We start from the raw sequence: 17,095 nt of genomic DNA, 5'->3' as shown, positions 1-17,095 counted from the left end.
GACTACAGGAATGTGCCACCACGCCCAGCTAATTTTTGTATTTTTAGTAGAGATGGGGTTTCACTATGTTGGCCAGGATGGTTTTGATCTCTTGACCTGGTGATCCACCCATCTCACCCTCCCAAAGTGCTGGGATACAGGTGTGGGCCATTGCACCTGGCTGAAAATGTGATTTTTAAAAATATTGTAGAATAAAAGAAACCAGTATTTTCATATGACCAATATTATAAAAATCATACATGGTTTTGATAAATTCAAAGTGCACAATAAGCCAGCGAGTTTTAATCTAACAAAGTTCAGAAAGTTCACTGGTAATTGTTTCAGATTCCACATTGCAACCAACCTTTAAGAAACTACCACTTGTGGAGTTTAGGAATGGTTTCAAAAAAGATTATCCACAATTATCTGAAAGCGCTATGAAGTACTTTTTGTTTTTTTATCCTCATATCAAAGTGACACTAAATTTCTTTAGAGACTTCAACCAAATAATCTATCACAATAGACTGAATATTACAACAGATATGACGGGCATGGTGGCTGGCGCCTGTAGTCCCAGCTACTCAGGAGGCTAAGGCAGAATGGTTAAGCCCAGGAGTTCAAGCCTAAAGTGCATTATGATTGTACCTGTGAGTAGCCACTGCACTACAGCCTGGGCAACGTAATGAGACCTCATCTCTAAAATAAAAGTTAAATTAAATTAATAAAGAAGATATGAGAGTCTAGTTATCTTTTATTAGGCCAGATGTTAAAGATATTTATAAAAATGTAAAACAATGCCACTCTCTTACAAGTTTCTTCTTTTGGAAAATAGTTATTTTTTATAAAAGCATGTTAACATGCAATGGTTTATCATTTTTTTAAATGAATAAATATGTAAATGTTTTTAAAATTTTCTTTAAACTTTCAATTTTCTTTACACTATAATTTGTAATATGGTAAATATTGATAGATATAACTCTCAGAAACAAAAAACTTTTGAGTTCTCAATAATTTTTAACAGTGAAAAAGAGACCTAAGACCAAAAGAATTTAAAACTATTGCTCTAATAATCCCTGATGCTCAAATTTTCCTATCAAATGGGGGGGTGACAGCATAAGGATAGAAGATGAGGGTTAAAAAAGGGCTAACGGGCTGGGTGCAGTGGCTCAAGCCTGTAATCCCAGCACTTTGGGAGGCCGAGGTGGGTGGATCACGAGGTCAGGAGATCGAGACCATCCTGGCTAACACGGTGAAACCCCGTTTCTACTAAAAAATACAAAAAACTAGCCGGGCGAGGTGGCACATGCTGCTCGGGAGGCTGAGGCAGGAGAATGGCATAAACCCGGGAGGCGGAGCTTGCAGTGAGCTGAGATCTGGCCACTGCACTCCAGCCTGGGCAGCAGAGCAAGACTCCGTCTCAAAACAAAACAAAACAAAACAAAACAAAACAAAACAAAAAGGCCTAACAGTTAACGGTTAACTATGTAACTAAGTGCTGTGCTAAATGTTTATGCAGATTACTTCATTTATTCCTTACAAGCTGGGTACCTACCTCCTCACAGAATCATTCAGAGGATTAAATAAAACAATGCTTGTGAGGCACTTGGCACACTCCATCTATGTATACAATTTAAATACTCAATAAAGGGTAGCTAATGTGCCAATTACTGTTGCTACCATAAAACTATGTGCTATCCTACTTATAACACATATCCAACTAGTTAGAGGTCTGATTCCATCCAAGACTAAATTATTAATGGCCAGCATTAATCCAGCCACGCATGAAAGTTATCACCTCATAGACTTTTAACATTTATGAACACCTTGTGAAAAGCCTTTGGTTTGGCAAATTTGGAAGATATATACTAAACCAAACCAACCAATGGTTAACAAGACTTTGCTGCTCATCAATTTTGTAGTGATCAAGTCACTTCGTATCAGAATGAGCTGTTATCAAGTATCAAAACAAAGGCCTCTCACAATTCAGAACCAGTAAAGGGCCAATGTTGTTGCCTCTATATGTAGATAATACATGATGTAGACCTTTTCTAATTAATGCTCCATAATATGCACTAATTACCATACTATGATGGATCAGTGGGAAACTAGTGGTACACTGGACAACCGTGCCTTTACTTTCATATAAGAGTAATACATTGATTCACATACTTATAGTTATACTACCTTTCCACAAGCTATTTGGAGCCTCCATATTCCACTAAAATATCATTATTCTTTACAGGGATTAACTAACATAAGTGTATCTTATACTACTTCCCCATTAATTCTCCCAAAATCGGCGTATGAAAGCAATGTTACAACGTCAGCCCCACCCTTACAAGAAAAATTGAACTTTCAAGAGTATCCTTACTGCAAAATATACAGGTTGATCATCCCTAATCTGAAAATTCAAAATCTGAAATGCTCCAAAATCCAAAATTTTTTTTAAAATTTTTACTTTTTTGTAGACATAGGGTCTCACTTATGTTGCTTAGGCTGGTCTTGAACTCCTGGGCTCAAGCGATCCTCTCACTTCAGCCTCCCAAATTGCTGTGATTACAGGCATGAGCCACTGCACCCAGCCAAAGATCTGAAATTTTTTGAGCACGGACATAATGCCACAAGTGAAAAATTCTACATTTGACCTCATGTGACAGATCAGTCAAAACTTTGTTTTCATGCACGAAACTACTAAAAAAAATTGTATAAAACTACCTTCAGACTATGTGTATAAGGTGTATATAAAATATAAGTAAATCACATGTGGGTTCCATCCCCAAGTTATCTTTACGTATACGCAAATAATCCAAAACCTGAAAAAATCTTAAATCCAAACACTTCTGGTGCCGAACATTTTAGATCAGAAATATTCCACCTATAGTAGAAACGAGTGTGTGAGTGTGTGTGTGTATGTTTGTGTGTATGCATAGTATATGTAAGTATAAATGTGAATATATGTATTGTATGTATGTGTATACACATGCATATGCTGGTTTACAGATAAAAATGAGAACCAGGGGATGTTCTTGTCAGCACCACCTTCATAAATATATATAACAAAAAGATCTGCATAAAAGTGACAACCTAAAGGTGTCCAGATAAAGAAAAATATCTGCTTACTGAAAAATTCAGAATGCATAAGGGATATCTGCTTTTTAAGGCCACTGCTGAAAACATGAGTTTCAAACTATTCAAAAGGAATCCATGAAGTAAAATACTAAAAATATGTATCTATGCATCCTAAATTCAAAACTGTTTAAGATACCAATGGCAGAAACCGGCAGCAGTGGCTTAAGCCATCACCGAGCACTTTGGGAGGTCGAGGCAAGGGGATCACCTGAGATCAGGAGTTCATGACCAGCCTGGCCAACATGGAGAAACCCCATCTCTACTAAAAACACAAAAAAATGCCAGGCATGGTGGCCCATGCCTGTAATCTCAGCTACTGGGGAGGCTGAGACAAGAGAATCGCTTCAACCCCCAGGGGGAGGTTGCAGTGAGGTCACGCCACTGCACTCTAGCCTGGGTGACAGAGCGAGACTCTGTCTCAAAAAAAAAAAAAGATACCAATGACAGACATTTCTTCTTCGTCTTCCTCTTCTGCACTTCTACCTCAGTGAGACAAAATTAGCTGGACTAACCTCTTTGAATTTCAAGTGCCTTGCACTGAAGGTACTCAATAAATGCAGTGGCTCACGCCTGTAATCCCACACTTTGGGAGGCTGCGGCACGCAGATCACGGGGTCAAGAGATTGAGACCATCCTGGCCAACAGAGTGAAACCCCGTCTCTACTAACAATACAAAAATTAGCTGGGCGTGGTGGTGAGCGCCTGTAGTCCCAGCTACTCGGGAGGCTGAGGCAGGAGAATCACTTTAACCCAGGGGGCAGAGGTTGCAGTGAGCCAAGATAGAGCCACTGCACTCCAGCCTGGCGACAGAGCAAGACTCCGTCTCAAACAAACAAAAACCACACACACACACACGCACACATACACACACACACAAACACACATTTCAATCTGTCCAATATTTCTCAACGTGATCCCAAAACTTCTTGAATGTAAAATATTACTTAGATCAAGTCTAATAATTTACATATTTAGCTAAACTTTTCAGTCACTAGACCAACTTAGGTTCTAAGAGTTACTCCAACTTTTCCTAGTAAAAAATGTCACCATCATTAAAATAAATACAAAACTTTAGAAATCTATGAAAGACTTATTGGTATAGTATAGAAATGATGTGCATTGCATATGACAATGTTTTACAGAATAAAAGGAAATATAGCATATATCTGTCAAAAAAGTCTACTACATGGACATTTGATATCATTACCAAAAATAATTTTTATGGCAAATAGCAAGTGGATTTCCCTTGTTTGACCTAGAATTCACTATTTACCGTTAGTCCACAATCTTGGCAATCAAAAGGAAATGATGCCTTCCTTGAGACTCTTTCAATTTTATTTAAAAAACAAAAACAGCTAAAATAAATACAGAGCAAGAAAAGGTTCCATAATAAACCTACTCAGTTTGCTTAAATCTGACCCTTAATTCAGTTCCAACCTAAAGGGTTCAGCCAAATCCTCAACCCACTGTCCATAGACACAACCACAGAGAGTTGGAACTTTTGCTTTATATACCACAACCTATAACATCAAGTACACATGAAGCTGGACATCTTGGCTTTAGATGACAAAAGAACAAGAATGGGTATGAGAGTTATTATTACACTTAACAATATGAACATTTTTATTTTCATAAAAATTCCTACTTTCTTAAAGCAAAAATATATCAAATACTATACCCAGAACAAAGTAATCTGAACTTAATCAAAATTAAAGGATGGAAATATCAGTGAAGATTTCTTATTACTAAGACTCCTAAAACTGGTTCAATTATAAATAATAACACTAAATATACAGTAACCAAGTTTCCAAAATGATCTCTCAGTTGTTTCACATTTTCATATAAAAAAGTCAACATACAAACCACAGGTTTATCTACACAGTTCTTGGCAATGTAAATTCGAGGTATAAAATTGGAAGATATTTTTCCTCTTATTGATCATTCCAAGTACTACAATCCATTGTTACATATAATTTTACAGGAAAATCATCAAAATTCTAAAATTATAATCATGTCTCAGGACAACATAAACAGAACAAGAAAAGAGATATTTATACGAGCTGTCAGCCCTTTTTCTGCCATCTGTATATGGCTACTTTCCTGGGTATTAGTTCCTTTTACAGAAGGTAGGCAGAAGGAACGGAAATACTTTGATGCCTTTGGTTTGGAGAAGAAAATTACTGTCTAGATTATTTGAATAAATGAAATAGCCAAGACACTCTATTTAATCTCTTACCTTGGACTGTTGAAAAGCAATGATGTAAATGATGTAAGTTAAAATCCACCTTTTCTAATTTTATTATACATTTTAGACGATATTTTACTTAAGATTTTAAAGGTCTAAATATTCAACTTAAATACATGTGGGCATATATAATCAGCAATCAGAGTTTAAAAGGTAAGCCATAGTATTATGAGAAACCATTTGTGCTATGTTCACTAATGATATTGACTTTTTAAAAACTAATATTCAATAAGAGTAACTTTAAAAAGTTTATGATTTGGCCGGGCGCCGTGGCTCAAGCCTGTAATCCCAGCACTTTGGGAGGCCGAGACGGGTGGATCACGGGGTCAGGAGATCGAGAGCATCCTGGCTAACACAGTGAAACCCCGTCTCTACTAAAAAATACAAAAAAACTAGCCGGGCGAGGTGGCGGGCGCCTGTAGCCCCAGCTACTCGGGAGGCTGAGGCAGTAGAATGGCGTGAACCCAGGAGGCGGAGCTTGCAGTGAGCTGAGATCCAGCCACTGCACTCCAGCCTGGGCAACACAGCGAGACTTCATCTCAAAAAAAAAAAAAAAAAAAGTTCATGATTCAAAAGATCAAATTACAAAGACAGGAAAAAAGAGTAACATTTATTCAATGTAAATAAGCCCGTATGTTCAATAAATAAAACCACAAAGGTGAAAATTACGGTAATGAACTTCAAGTAGCTCAATATTAAGTACAATAATAAAACTGTCACTGTGGTATACAGATGAACTTCATTATCCATTACTGGACATTTATTCAAGGAGTTATCCCTGCGGGGGATGGGGGGCTAAAGAATATATTTTTCTGGAAAGCTCATTATGTAATAAATATGTTTACTCGCAATATGAAGTGCTTTAGAAAACGGTACACTTATCTGCAAAGTTAGCAAATTTATTCTTTGCACTTTGTATTTTTAGCATTATGTCATTATGAGTACTTATACTTTTGGATAAGGCTCTTTTATTACTACTTAGAAAATGTTACCAAGATTGACAAATATTTAAGTCAAATAATATTTTAAATAAAGAGAAAAAACTACTTAGTATGATAGGATGCAACAGGTACATAGAAACTAAATTAAGATAAATTGAAAATTAGGAAAACTAAAATTGCAGAGGTTGTTTTAATAACTAGTAACATTGAATAAATAAGGTAATATGAAATCTTAACATGATATTAAACAATTTTTAATAGAAATAATAAAAAGCCAGTTGTTCAGGTAGCATTAAAAAAACTATATGCGTAAGGCATAAAACAGTGCTCAAGTAAGATTTTCCTCAGAACATAAATAAGACTTCTAAAATATGTTATATGCTTAAGTTTTAAATAGCTAAGAAAAATTGTCAAATAGATTTATCAAAATCTCTAAAGTACACTTCTTTAAAATCCAAACCAAAAAATTTTTAAAGCAAATTAAAATGTAACACTAGAACTTTGTAATCTAATTAGGCTTGTTTAAACTGAACCACTAAAAAGTCATGTGGCCACTTGTAATTACTAAACTCCCTTGATGAAAGTTTATACTACTATTTCTAAGTAGATAATTTTACCACACATTTTTAAGGAAACTCACTAATAGTAACAAAGTAAAAAATTAAAAAAAAAGAGAAAAGAATAAAAATTAACCACAATTCAACTTAGACAACAGCTTTTAGGAAAGGGGAAAAAGAGTACGTTGGCAGGTGTCTGCAAGGAGGTAGGTAATACAATGGAATCAGTTTTCATTCTGCAGAACCACCATGAGACTTGCTGCAATGTCAGCTCCAAGCACACACTGAGGGACTCCAGAAAATACTCATTGATCATGCAGCACTTTATAATGCGCATAGGCTTTTTTCTCCTGCTAACCCCGCCTAGCTTCCCTTTGCAGCTTCTTCTCTCAAGTCCTCTCCCCACAGTAAAATAATCTTCCTGAAGAGGTGAAATAGTTAATAAATTATCTCAACAGTCTAAGTATTAGGAATACCACTAACCACCATGAAGCCTCTTTATCTGAATTACCCAGTTTTTATTTAATGAGGAAAAAAAAAGAAAAACCCTACACAATCCCACAGATAAGAATATGAGATCTAAATACCTATACCTATAAATACAAATTTCTGATAGTATACTACACTCAATGCCAAAAGCAATTATAGTTTCACTTTGACATGTATTTCCTTGGACTGATTTATACTCAAATAAGATCTTATAAAATTTTTACAACCAGAAAAGAGAAAATATAATTTAAAATGTTCATGATTCAAATTATAGAAATTTTGTATAGATGGCTCTCTAGCATCAGTGCCCTAAATTTCAGGGTTTTAATATTTTTAATGTAATAATTTGTTTTATAATAATCAGTCACATGAAAAATCTAGGACCAGTGTACCAGCTAAATGAAGCAATCAGATTGATATAAACATGCTTAGTTTAAAGCTAAAATAACCAGCTGTTTTTAATAGTTAACTGCAGCAAAGCTTTAGGCTTAGATATGTAAATGAATTCTAAGACATATGATACTAAACCTTACTCAAAGCTGCTTTGCAGACCCCACCTTCTAATGAGTTAATCTAAAGGTCACCACCAGCACAAGGCTTTTTATTAAGTCTGAGTCTCCCCTTTTTCCCTAGCAAATATACATCTACAATTTATGAAACATGAAGTTTAAACAAAATAATTATAGACGTCTATAGTAATCATGTGAACCAGTCTGAAACATTCTCACACGGAATAGGTCTGACCGTGTCTTGCTTTTATGCTCTGCCTCTCTTTGCTCTCTCCTCTAATCTATTCATCTGTAAAATAATTCCGGCAGATAAGATTTCTTTGTTCAGATTTCAACTTTCATTTCACTTACAAACCTAGCCCTACCTCAAGAATGTCTTCTAGAACATATGCTTCCATTTCAGCCGCTGTCTCCACCATGTTTTATCAAACTGCCATGTTTCTTACTGCACTATGATTAGATCATTGCCAGCAGGAACACTCCTCTGTGTCAGCAAGGGAACAGGAAATGGAATGTTCTATTACATGCCTAAAGCAGCTTAGCTGTTCACTAGCCAGGCATCTACCAAAAGAGCAGGGGGTGACTCACTGTGTATTTTTTAAAGATACAGAAGCTCTATTCCAAAGCAAACTTCTGTCAAGTAATTTTAACAGACAAAATAAAGTCTATTATTTTACCACTTCAATTTTTAAAATCCTAAAATTTCAAAAAAGAAATAACAACATATTTTTTAAAAAGCTATTTAACACGTCTGGCTTCCTGGTTGAACAAAAGAGGTTGAAGTGGGTTACGCAGCAATTTATCCTTAGTAAAGCCTTGTAGTGAGATTAATGGCTGTATTAAAGACGCAAAGAAGGAGCCAAGTTAGAAATTTGCAACATCAGGCAAATGTATTATATAACATACATATTACAGTTGACTTCAGGGTTTCAAAAATAATTATCCTAATGTAGATTTTTTAAATAGTAAATTGGTTTTTATAAACTACTCTGTAAATACCTACAAGAACCAGGTTAACATTCAACTGATTTACAGTTCATGAAGCAAGCTATTAACATTTGATATATGCATTTTCTAGTAGTGCCTTTAACTTCATTTACTAACCAAAGAAATGGCCTGTTTTTTTCTTATAATAAATACTCTAAGAGACTAAAATATTCTAGATAAATGAAATATATAGATACTAAATCTGGATCATCAAACAGCAAATAAAGTGAGTGACTGACAGTGGAGCCAATCTGTATCATATTCATTCCTGTAAGTGATCTTTCATTTAGTAAAACTTGTTAGATTGTCAAATTTCTTCCTTATACAACCTTGAATACGAAAAATGCCCTGAAAAAAAGGAACAATGGGCTGGGCACAGTGGTTCACATCTGTAATCCCAGCACTCTGGGGGGCTGAGGCGGGCAGATCATTTGAGGCCAGGAGTTCCATCGAGACCAGCCTGGCCAACATGGTGAAGCCCCATCTCTACTAAAAACACAAAAATTAGCTGGGCATGGTAGTGCATGCCTGTAATCCCAGTCACTCAGGTGGCTGCACGAGAATCACTTGAACCTGGGAGGTGGACGTTACAGTTGTGCCACTGGCACCCCAGCCTGGGCAACAGAGCAAGACTGTCTCTAAAAATAAAAAGGAACAATGTTTTATGCTCTAAACTGAGAAAAGCGATGCGATGATGTGCATGACATTGCCGGTATTATATCCTCAAAGTGATGTCATGTTCTAGTGGAGATTTTGGAGTACTCTTTGGCCTCAATTTATTAATCATAAAATGGGATAATATTCATTCAACTTGAAATATCAGAAACTGCTCTAGGTGCAGTCAACTAGACAGATATGGTTTATTAACAGTTTATATGAAGATTAAATGATATCAAGTACCTACTACATGGTTTCTGGTATTTAGGAAATACCCATAGTGTGTCAAGCAATATATGAGTTCTTTTCTTAAAAAAAAAAAAGTATTATTTAATCCTCATAACAACCCAGCTATATCATAATTTTTAAACTACATTTTGCTTACTATATGCCATTTTAAGTGCTTGTTATATATTAATTCATTTAATTTTCACAATAATCCTAAAAGGTATTATTATCTCCGTTTTACATATGTGGAAATGGGACAAAAAGAGGTTAAGCAACTTGCCCAATTATTTCAAGCTAAGCTAATTAAGTTGAAGAGCTAAGATCTGAATCCATGCAGTTTGCTCTAGACTGGAATCCATATCCAGAATCATCAACTATACTTCTTCCACGTGATAATCTCATTTTACGGACAAGGGAACCAAGTATCAGACAGGGCACACAGTTATACCGCAGAGTCAAATCCAGATGCAAACCCAGAACTGATTGCAAAGGCTATGCAGAATTAATGGCAAACAAATGACACTGTGTTTTACCTCATACCATACCTAGTGTTTACATTTAGCTATGGGTATGCCTGGCATTTGAAGGCTGCTCAAAGTAATTTCCATTGTTGAGACCTGGCTTCAAAAGAAACTACAAACTAGCTTTTGTTATTTCCTGCCTTCCAGGTCAATACTTTCTATGCTTCAAATAAACTGCTCTATCTTTAGACTTAAGACAAGTCATCAACAAAGTTTCCCTTTCTCAAATTTTCCTCCAATGTTATCAAGCAATGATATAGGTTTGAGTTCAAGGAACTGATGTTGGAACACTCTCCTTTTCCATAAGCCAAGAATAGGCCTTCCAAATCCTTTATCTGACAAGAAATGGGGGCCCCTAAGACTCAAGTTAATAAAACCATTCACTCTCCCCTTCTCTTCCATTCTAGGATCACGGGGTGCTTCTGTCTTTAACATCTACTGTTGTTTTTAACAATAAATACGTGATTATAGCTTTCTCACAGAATTATGGCTCTTTATCATTTATTATCTGTTTCCCCTACAGACTAGTAAAAAGCAGGCAACACGGTTGAAAGTAGGCAACACTATGGCCGGGTGCGGTGGCTCACGCCTGTAATCCCAGCACTCTGGGAGGCCGAGACGGGCAGACCACCTGAGGTCAGGAGTTGAAGACCAGCCTGACTAACATGATGAAACCCCGTCTCTACTAAAAATACAAAAACAATTAGCTGGGTGTAGTGGTGGGCGCCTGTAATCCCAACTACTTGGGGGGCTGAGGCAGGGGAATCACTTGAACCCAGGAGGCGGAGGTTGCAGTGAGCTGAGATCGCCACTGCACTCCAGCCTGGGTAACAGGACGAGACTCTGTCTCAAAAAAAAAAGAAAAAAAGAAAGTAGGCAACACTTTATTCACCAATGCATATCTAGAGCCAGCACTCTCTGGCATAGAGCAGGCACTTACGCTTTTTTTTTTTTTCCTTTCTTCTTTTTTTATTTTGAGGCGGAGTCTCGCTCTGTCGCCCAGGCTGGAGTGCAGTGGCACGATCTCGGCTCACTGCAACCTCCGCCTCCTAGGTTCAAGCAATTCTCCTGCCTCAGCTTCCCGAGTAGCTGGGACTACAGGCACATGCCACTACGTCGGCCTTTTTGTATTTTTAGTAGAAATGGGGTTTCACCGTGTTAGCCAGGATGGTCTCGATCTCCTGACCTGGAGATCCGCCCGCCTCAGCCTCCAAAAGTGCTGGGATTACAGGCGTAAGTCACCGCGCCTGGCAGCATTTTTTGATTAAATGAACAAATGTATGAATAAGAGAACTGTCTGATATCCACTACAGTATCCCAATACTTTTTAAATTATTGCTACTAATAGTAATAATTTCTTTTTTTCCTTTTTTTTGAGACAGTCTCGCACTGTCGCCTGGGCTGGAGTGCAGTGGTGCGATCCCGGCTCACTGCAACCTCCGCCTCTGGATTCAAGCGATTCTCTTGCCTCAGCCACCAGAGTAGCTGGGATTACAAGCGCCTGCCACCACGCCCAGCTAATTTCTTGTAATTTTAGTAGAGACGGGGTTTCACCATGTTGGCCAGGCTGGTCTTGAATTCCTGACCTCGTGATTCTCCCGCCTTGGCCTCCCAAAGTGCTGGGGTTACAGGCGAGAGCCACTGCGCCTGGCCCAATAGTAATAATTTCTTTTCTTTTTTTTTTTTTTTTTTTTTGAGGCGGAGTCTCGTTCTGTCGCCCAGGCTGGAGTGCAGTGGCGTGATCTCGGCTCATTGCAACCTCCGACTCCTGGGCTCAAGTGATTCTCCTGCCTCAGCCTTCCGAGCAGCTGGGACTACAGGCACATGCCACAATTTCTAACAAAAGCATTTGTTGTTTTACTTTATCTTTAGGTCACTGAAATAAGACATTAGAAGTATTGAATATAAACAGAATCTAAATTTCACATTTTCTGTAATTATTTGTTACATAGGAAAATAATGTATCCCCTTTAATTCTGTTTTCCAGTCCTTTTCATCAATATGATTACCAATGTAATTTTATTTTTGAGACGGGGTCTCGCTTTGCACTCCAGGTTGGAGTACAGTGAGGCAATCTCGGCTCGGTGCAACCTCGGCCTCCCTGGTTCAAGTCATTCTCCTGTCTCAGCCTTTGGAGTAGCTGGGAATATAGGCGCCCACCACCACGCCTGGCTAATTTTTGTATTTTTAGTAGAGACGGGATTTCATCATGTTGGCCAGGCTGGTCTCGAACTCCTGACCTCAAGTGATTGTCTGCCTCGGCCTCCCAAAGTGCTGGGATTACAGGTGTGACCCACTGCGCCCAGCCTCAACCTAATTTTATAGGCAAGAAAACTGTCTTCCCATTGGTCTAAAATGGATTTCAGTGGCACAAGACCTTTCATTATTTTGCCAATAGCAAAAGTATTAAAGTGTAAATAGCAATTAACATATTAAGCTATGCAAACAAATAAAAATAATTTAAAATAATAAAAGAAAATATTAACTGAAAATGAGATTCAAATATCCAAAATAAAGAGTGAAACCTCTCATGAAAAAGAAAGTAAAGGACAAAAAAGCTCAGTAAATTCCTAGATTGAAAGAAAGAATCTTCCAAAGTTGACAATTTTATTTAGGACCAGCATTGGTTTCCTTAAGAAGGAAAAAGAAAACCAAAACAAAAAAATATGTAGAAATGCGCTGACAAGCAAGCAACTCTGTTGTGCATGACTTAATACTTTGTTGTTTGTTCTCTTCACGTAAAACTTTAATAGAAAACTCCTTGTAAAGGAGTTTCATTCCCATCAATTTTTTAATTTAGGGAATGGTGAGGCTTCAAAATCCACATATTCAAACAAAACAAGGACAGACAACTGGTAGTAGGAAACATTTAATGATTTTGCCCACTCACATAAACTACTAGAAAAAAACTAAAACAATCCTACCTCTTAAAATTATTGAATTTAATCACTACTTTATAGTATCTCTCTTTTTCCCTTTTCTACTGTGTAAATTATAGTAAAGCATAAGTATGAAACCCAAGTGTGAAAGAGCCTAAACCAAGTATAAGTGAAAGATATTAAAGACTTAAACAGAATTTAAGTTAAAAGGCTATGCAATGTGGTAAGATTTCTGAAAGTCCATACATTATTCAACAACACATTCCCATTATTTTACCTTTTATTTCTCCTAAACTAATCATGCTATAAAATGACTGAGGAATCTAGATATATGTCTAATGTAGCACAAAATAAAGAATTAAAATATGCTTTTTATTACCATTATATTTTCTTTATTAACTATAATTTTTATGTAAAAGTAATACATGTACATGGAAAGCATTCACAGTTTAAAAGAGAAAAGTAAACCTACCTCTTACCAAGCCATCCTAAGAGGCACAACCAGTTATTGTAATCTTCCAGAAATAACCTACATATTTCAAGCACATCTTAGGGTAACATTATTTTTTATACAGATGGACACTATTATGCATACTTTTTGTATCCCCATTTTAATATTTAATACTCCATAATTGTTTCAGAATATATATAAAGATCTATCTTTGATTTTTGACAGCTGCTCAAATTTTCATTGTATAACTGCATAATGTATTTAACCAGTCCAGTAGGCATTTATGTTGTCTCTAATGTTCATAGTGCTGTATTTAAAATTTTAGATGCTACCCAATTAACTGCCTTCTAAAAAAGTTGAACTAATTTATACCGACAGTGAGACTGCTTGCTTCCCTGCAAATATAAAGTGTTACTGACACAAGTCTATTAAAAATCCAGATCTGAAATCAATATTAGTTTTAAATCATGTATCCAGATTTATCCTTAGTTCTTCATTTCTACTTTTCAAGAATCACAAATCAAACTTAATACCTCCTCTCATCTAACTTCAAAAAAAATTTTAAAATCTTTATCAAAAAAATCACATAAATTTATTCTCCGACAAATTAAGAACTTCAACTGTTTAAAAAAAAACAACAAACAAAAACTCAACCACAATGCAGAGTCTATATATATGCAGCTGAGATACAGCTGGAGAAGAGAGAGGAATGGGGAGTCCAATTATCTACCCTTTAAAAAAAAAATCTACTTCTGATAAAATACAAATTCCCTCCAATATTTAATGGGTTTTTTAACCTAGGAGTAAGTTGTGAAAAGATGCCTCTGCCAGAATTTAGTATTTTAAAAACCCAAAATTGTTTGGGAAATATTTGGGTATATTCTCACTAAATAAAATACTGCTGGATACATTTATTTCTTTGCCTTCTACATTTATGTTCACATTACTCTTTTTAAAGCATGAAATTCTAAAGTAATCCATCATATTAAAAAAATCTAATGTACAAGAATACAGGGCCACACATAAACAATTTTTATGAACACAAAAAGCACTAAACAGGTTCTATCTCGGTTTCTTGGCATAGATTCCAGGTCTAATTTTGATGATTACATTTAAAAATAAGAATGATTAAGCCTTCACCAGAACTGCCAAAATAAGACAGTTGAACATGCTTCAAGAAATGTGGAAGACTATCTAAAGGATATATGTAAGGACTAAGTTAAAATACATAAAACTGTAACATTACAAATAAAATAATGCAACGCTGTATCCAGTAGTATATTCAAAATATAAGGAAGGGTAGGGAGGGTATGTACTGTTTTGTAATATTCAAATAATTAAAGATTTTTTTTTTTTTTGCTTAAACATTGTTCTCAAGGCTCATACTATAAAAAGCCCCAGTACAATTTTTTTGTAAGATCATCATTAGCATTTTGATAATTCATTTATACAAACATTTACTGAGTGCTTACTAGGTGGCAGGGTTTATACTATAAACACTGGATAAAGAATGGCAAATAAAATTAGTCCACCTCCAAGAGGTTATAATCTAGAACTCAATCCTGATTCTTGATAATGTTTAATACTAAAAACTTCAATGATTTTGTTCTCTAATTGGTCCCCTTTCCATTCTTTTCTAATCCAACTAATAAATGAAATCTGAAATTCAACCTAGAAAAGTATAGAAGAGAATTATATTTAGATACAAAACGTTTCATCCAGATGTGTCCTATGTACAGAATGAAATACAAGCATAGTCTTGTCCCAACATAAGTAATGTACTAAACAAAGTAAGAAACAAAGCAATGCTGCCTCTTTTCACATCCCCAGTAATAGTTGTGTCTGTTGGACACTTGAATTTGTTGTCTCTACCCATGGTGGGTCACACCATGAATTCATCCTTTTTCCAGTATTTCACAATAGATTCTATGTACACAAAACTGATAAAATATTTATTGTTTACAATCAACCCTCCCATTTGTCTGAATTGTACATTTTCAAATAAAAATGAAAACAAGTGCATCCGTAACAGAAATTATTTCAATGTTTTTGATTTTAAATAAGTTAAATCTATTGATGATACAGCATTTTCAACCTCATCAGCAACACATTTGCCCTCCGCTCGAAAGCAAATATCTACCAACAGAAAGAAATACACCACACACACACACACACACACACACACACACACAAAATGGGGGTCTAGGGGACCTGGGGATAAAAATGTAAGTTACAAGAAAAAGCTTAAATCTAAAGACAATTTTCTTGAGTCACCAGTTTCTACCACTCTGGGGGAATGAAGAAACAGTTTCAAGTAACTCAAGATAGCATCAAGGGCATGGAAAATAATCAGGAAGTAAAAACTACCCAAGTAACCATGGAATCTCATTGCTATCACTGGCTCTCCTCTGGTTCCTTAATGGTCTGGGGTCCCTGACAAGCTCCAATCAGTCTGGTCTCAAGATATCTGTTACCACTCTGCACTCTGCTATTTCCAGCCTAATCTATTCATAACAAACCTTGAATGGTTTGCCTGCAAGCAATTATTTAAAGATATAACTCTTGCAAGCAATTATTTAAAGTACCAAAAGACTGCCTGTGATATCATGAAATATACATTTGGTCTTTGGTCTTAAACCAGTTTCCTGGCATAAACTCCTAAAATCTTTGGAATCTTCAAAGTGGTTATGTGGCTTCCTCTATGCTAAGATTTGACTGAAGACTGACAGGCCCTAAGTAGCTTCAGGATAAGAGCTGGTTAGCAGAAAGGCAAGGGAAGATTAAATGGTTGGGATTTTCAGCCCCGCCTCCCATCCTCCAAAAAGGGGAGACTAAAAGTGAAATCGATCCCCAAAGGCCAATGGTTTAATTAATCATGCCTATGTAATAAAGTCTCCATAAAAGTCCAAAAGGACAGGGTATGAAGGGCTTCCAGAGAGCAGAACACAGTGGAAGTTAGTGGAGGGTGGCACACCCAGAGGGCAGAATTTCCATGCCACTTGTCCCATACCTTACCCTATGCATCTCTTCAGCTGTATCCTTTGTAATAACTTTTACAATAAAGTGGTAAACATAAGTGTTTCCCTGAGTTCTGTGACCCACTTAGTAAATTAATCAAACTCAAGAAGGGGATCATGAGAACCCTGATTTATAGTCAGTGGGACACACAATGGGTCCTCAGCAAAGATGAGAGGGCTAGGTATATAAGATCAGCCACATCTTTAGAAAGAAGCGGGGGGAAAGGCAATTTCTATTTCCACCTTCCTTCTTCTGGCTCTTCCAGGAGCCATACCTGCCTCTAGTAGTTGTAGGCACCTTGATCACATGACTTCTATCTTAAGGACAAACTAAGTTTCTAATCTTGGTCCTTAGTCCATCAGAGAAAATGTCATCTTATTTAAGAGGCACTGGAAGGAAGTAGGCCTCAGAATTTTGCAGTTTTTTGTACTTCCAAATTTTTCACAATAAACACTGAAATGTTTGTGACAGAGATAATCAAAAAACTCTTTTTAAAAAGAGTTTC

General features: G+C 36.3%; 1 protein-coding gene across 13 annotated transcripts in view; it reads right to left on the bottom strand.

Moving 5' to 3' along the window:
- ANKRD17 (ankyrin repeat domain 17) overlaps positions 1 to 17,095 on the bottom strand; it is a 183,160-nt gene that overhangs the window by 139,218 nt on the left and 26,847 nt on the right. For 4 of the 13 annotated variants that reach the window (XM_045392502.3, XM_074039882.1, XM_074039883.1 and 1 more), the window contains exon 1: positions 8,215 to 8,298. The exons of the other annotated variants lie outside the window; for them this stretch is intronic. In XM_045392502.3, coding sequence (XP_045248437.2) covers positions 8,215 to 8,268 — 54 coding nt within the window. In that variant the 5' untranslated portion in view covers positions 8,269 to 8,298. Of the gene's footprint in view, positions 1 to 8,214; positions 8,299 to 17,095 lie in introns of those variants that run through there. 13 annotated transcript variants of the gene reach the window in all.

Source organism: Macaca fascicularis, chromosome 5 (genome assembly GCF_037993035.2).
Source record: "Macaca fascicularis isolate 582-1 chromosome 5, T2T-MFA8v1.1".
NCBI lineage: Eukaryota > Metazoa > Chordata > Mammalia > Primates > Cercopithecidae > Macaca > Macaca fascicularis.
The sequence above is the reverse complement of the archived record's forward strand: the minus strand, read 5'-3'. Positions and strand labels throughout refer to the sequence as shown.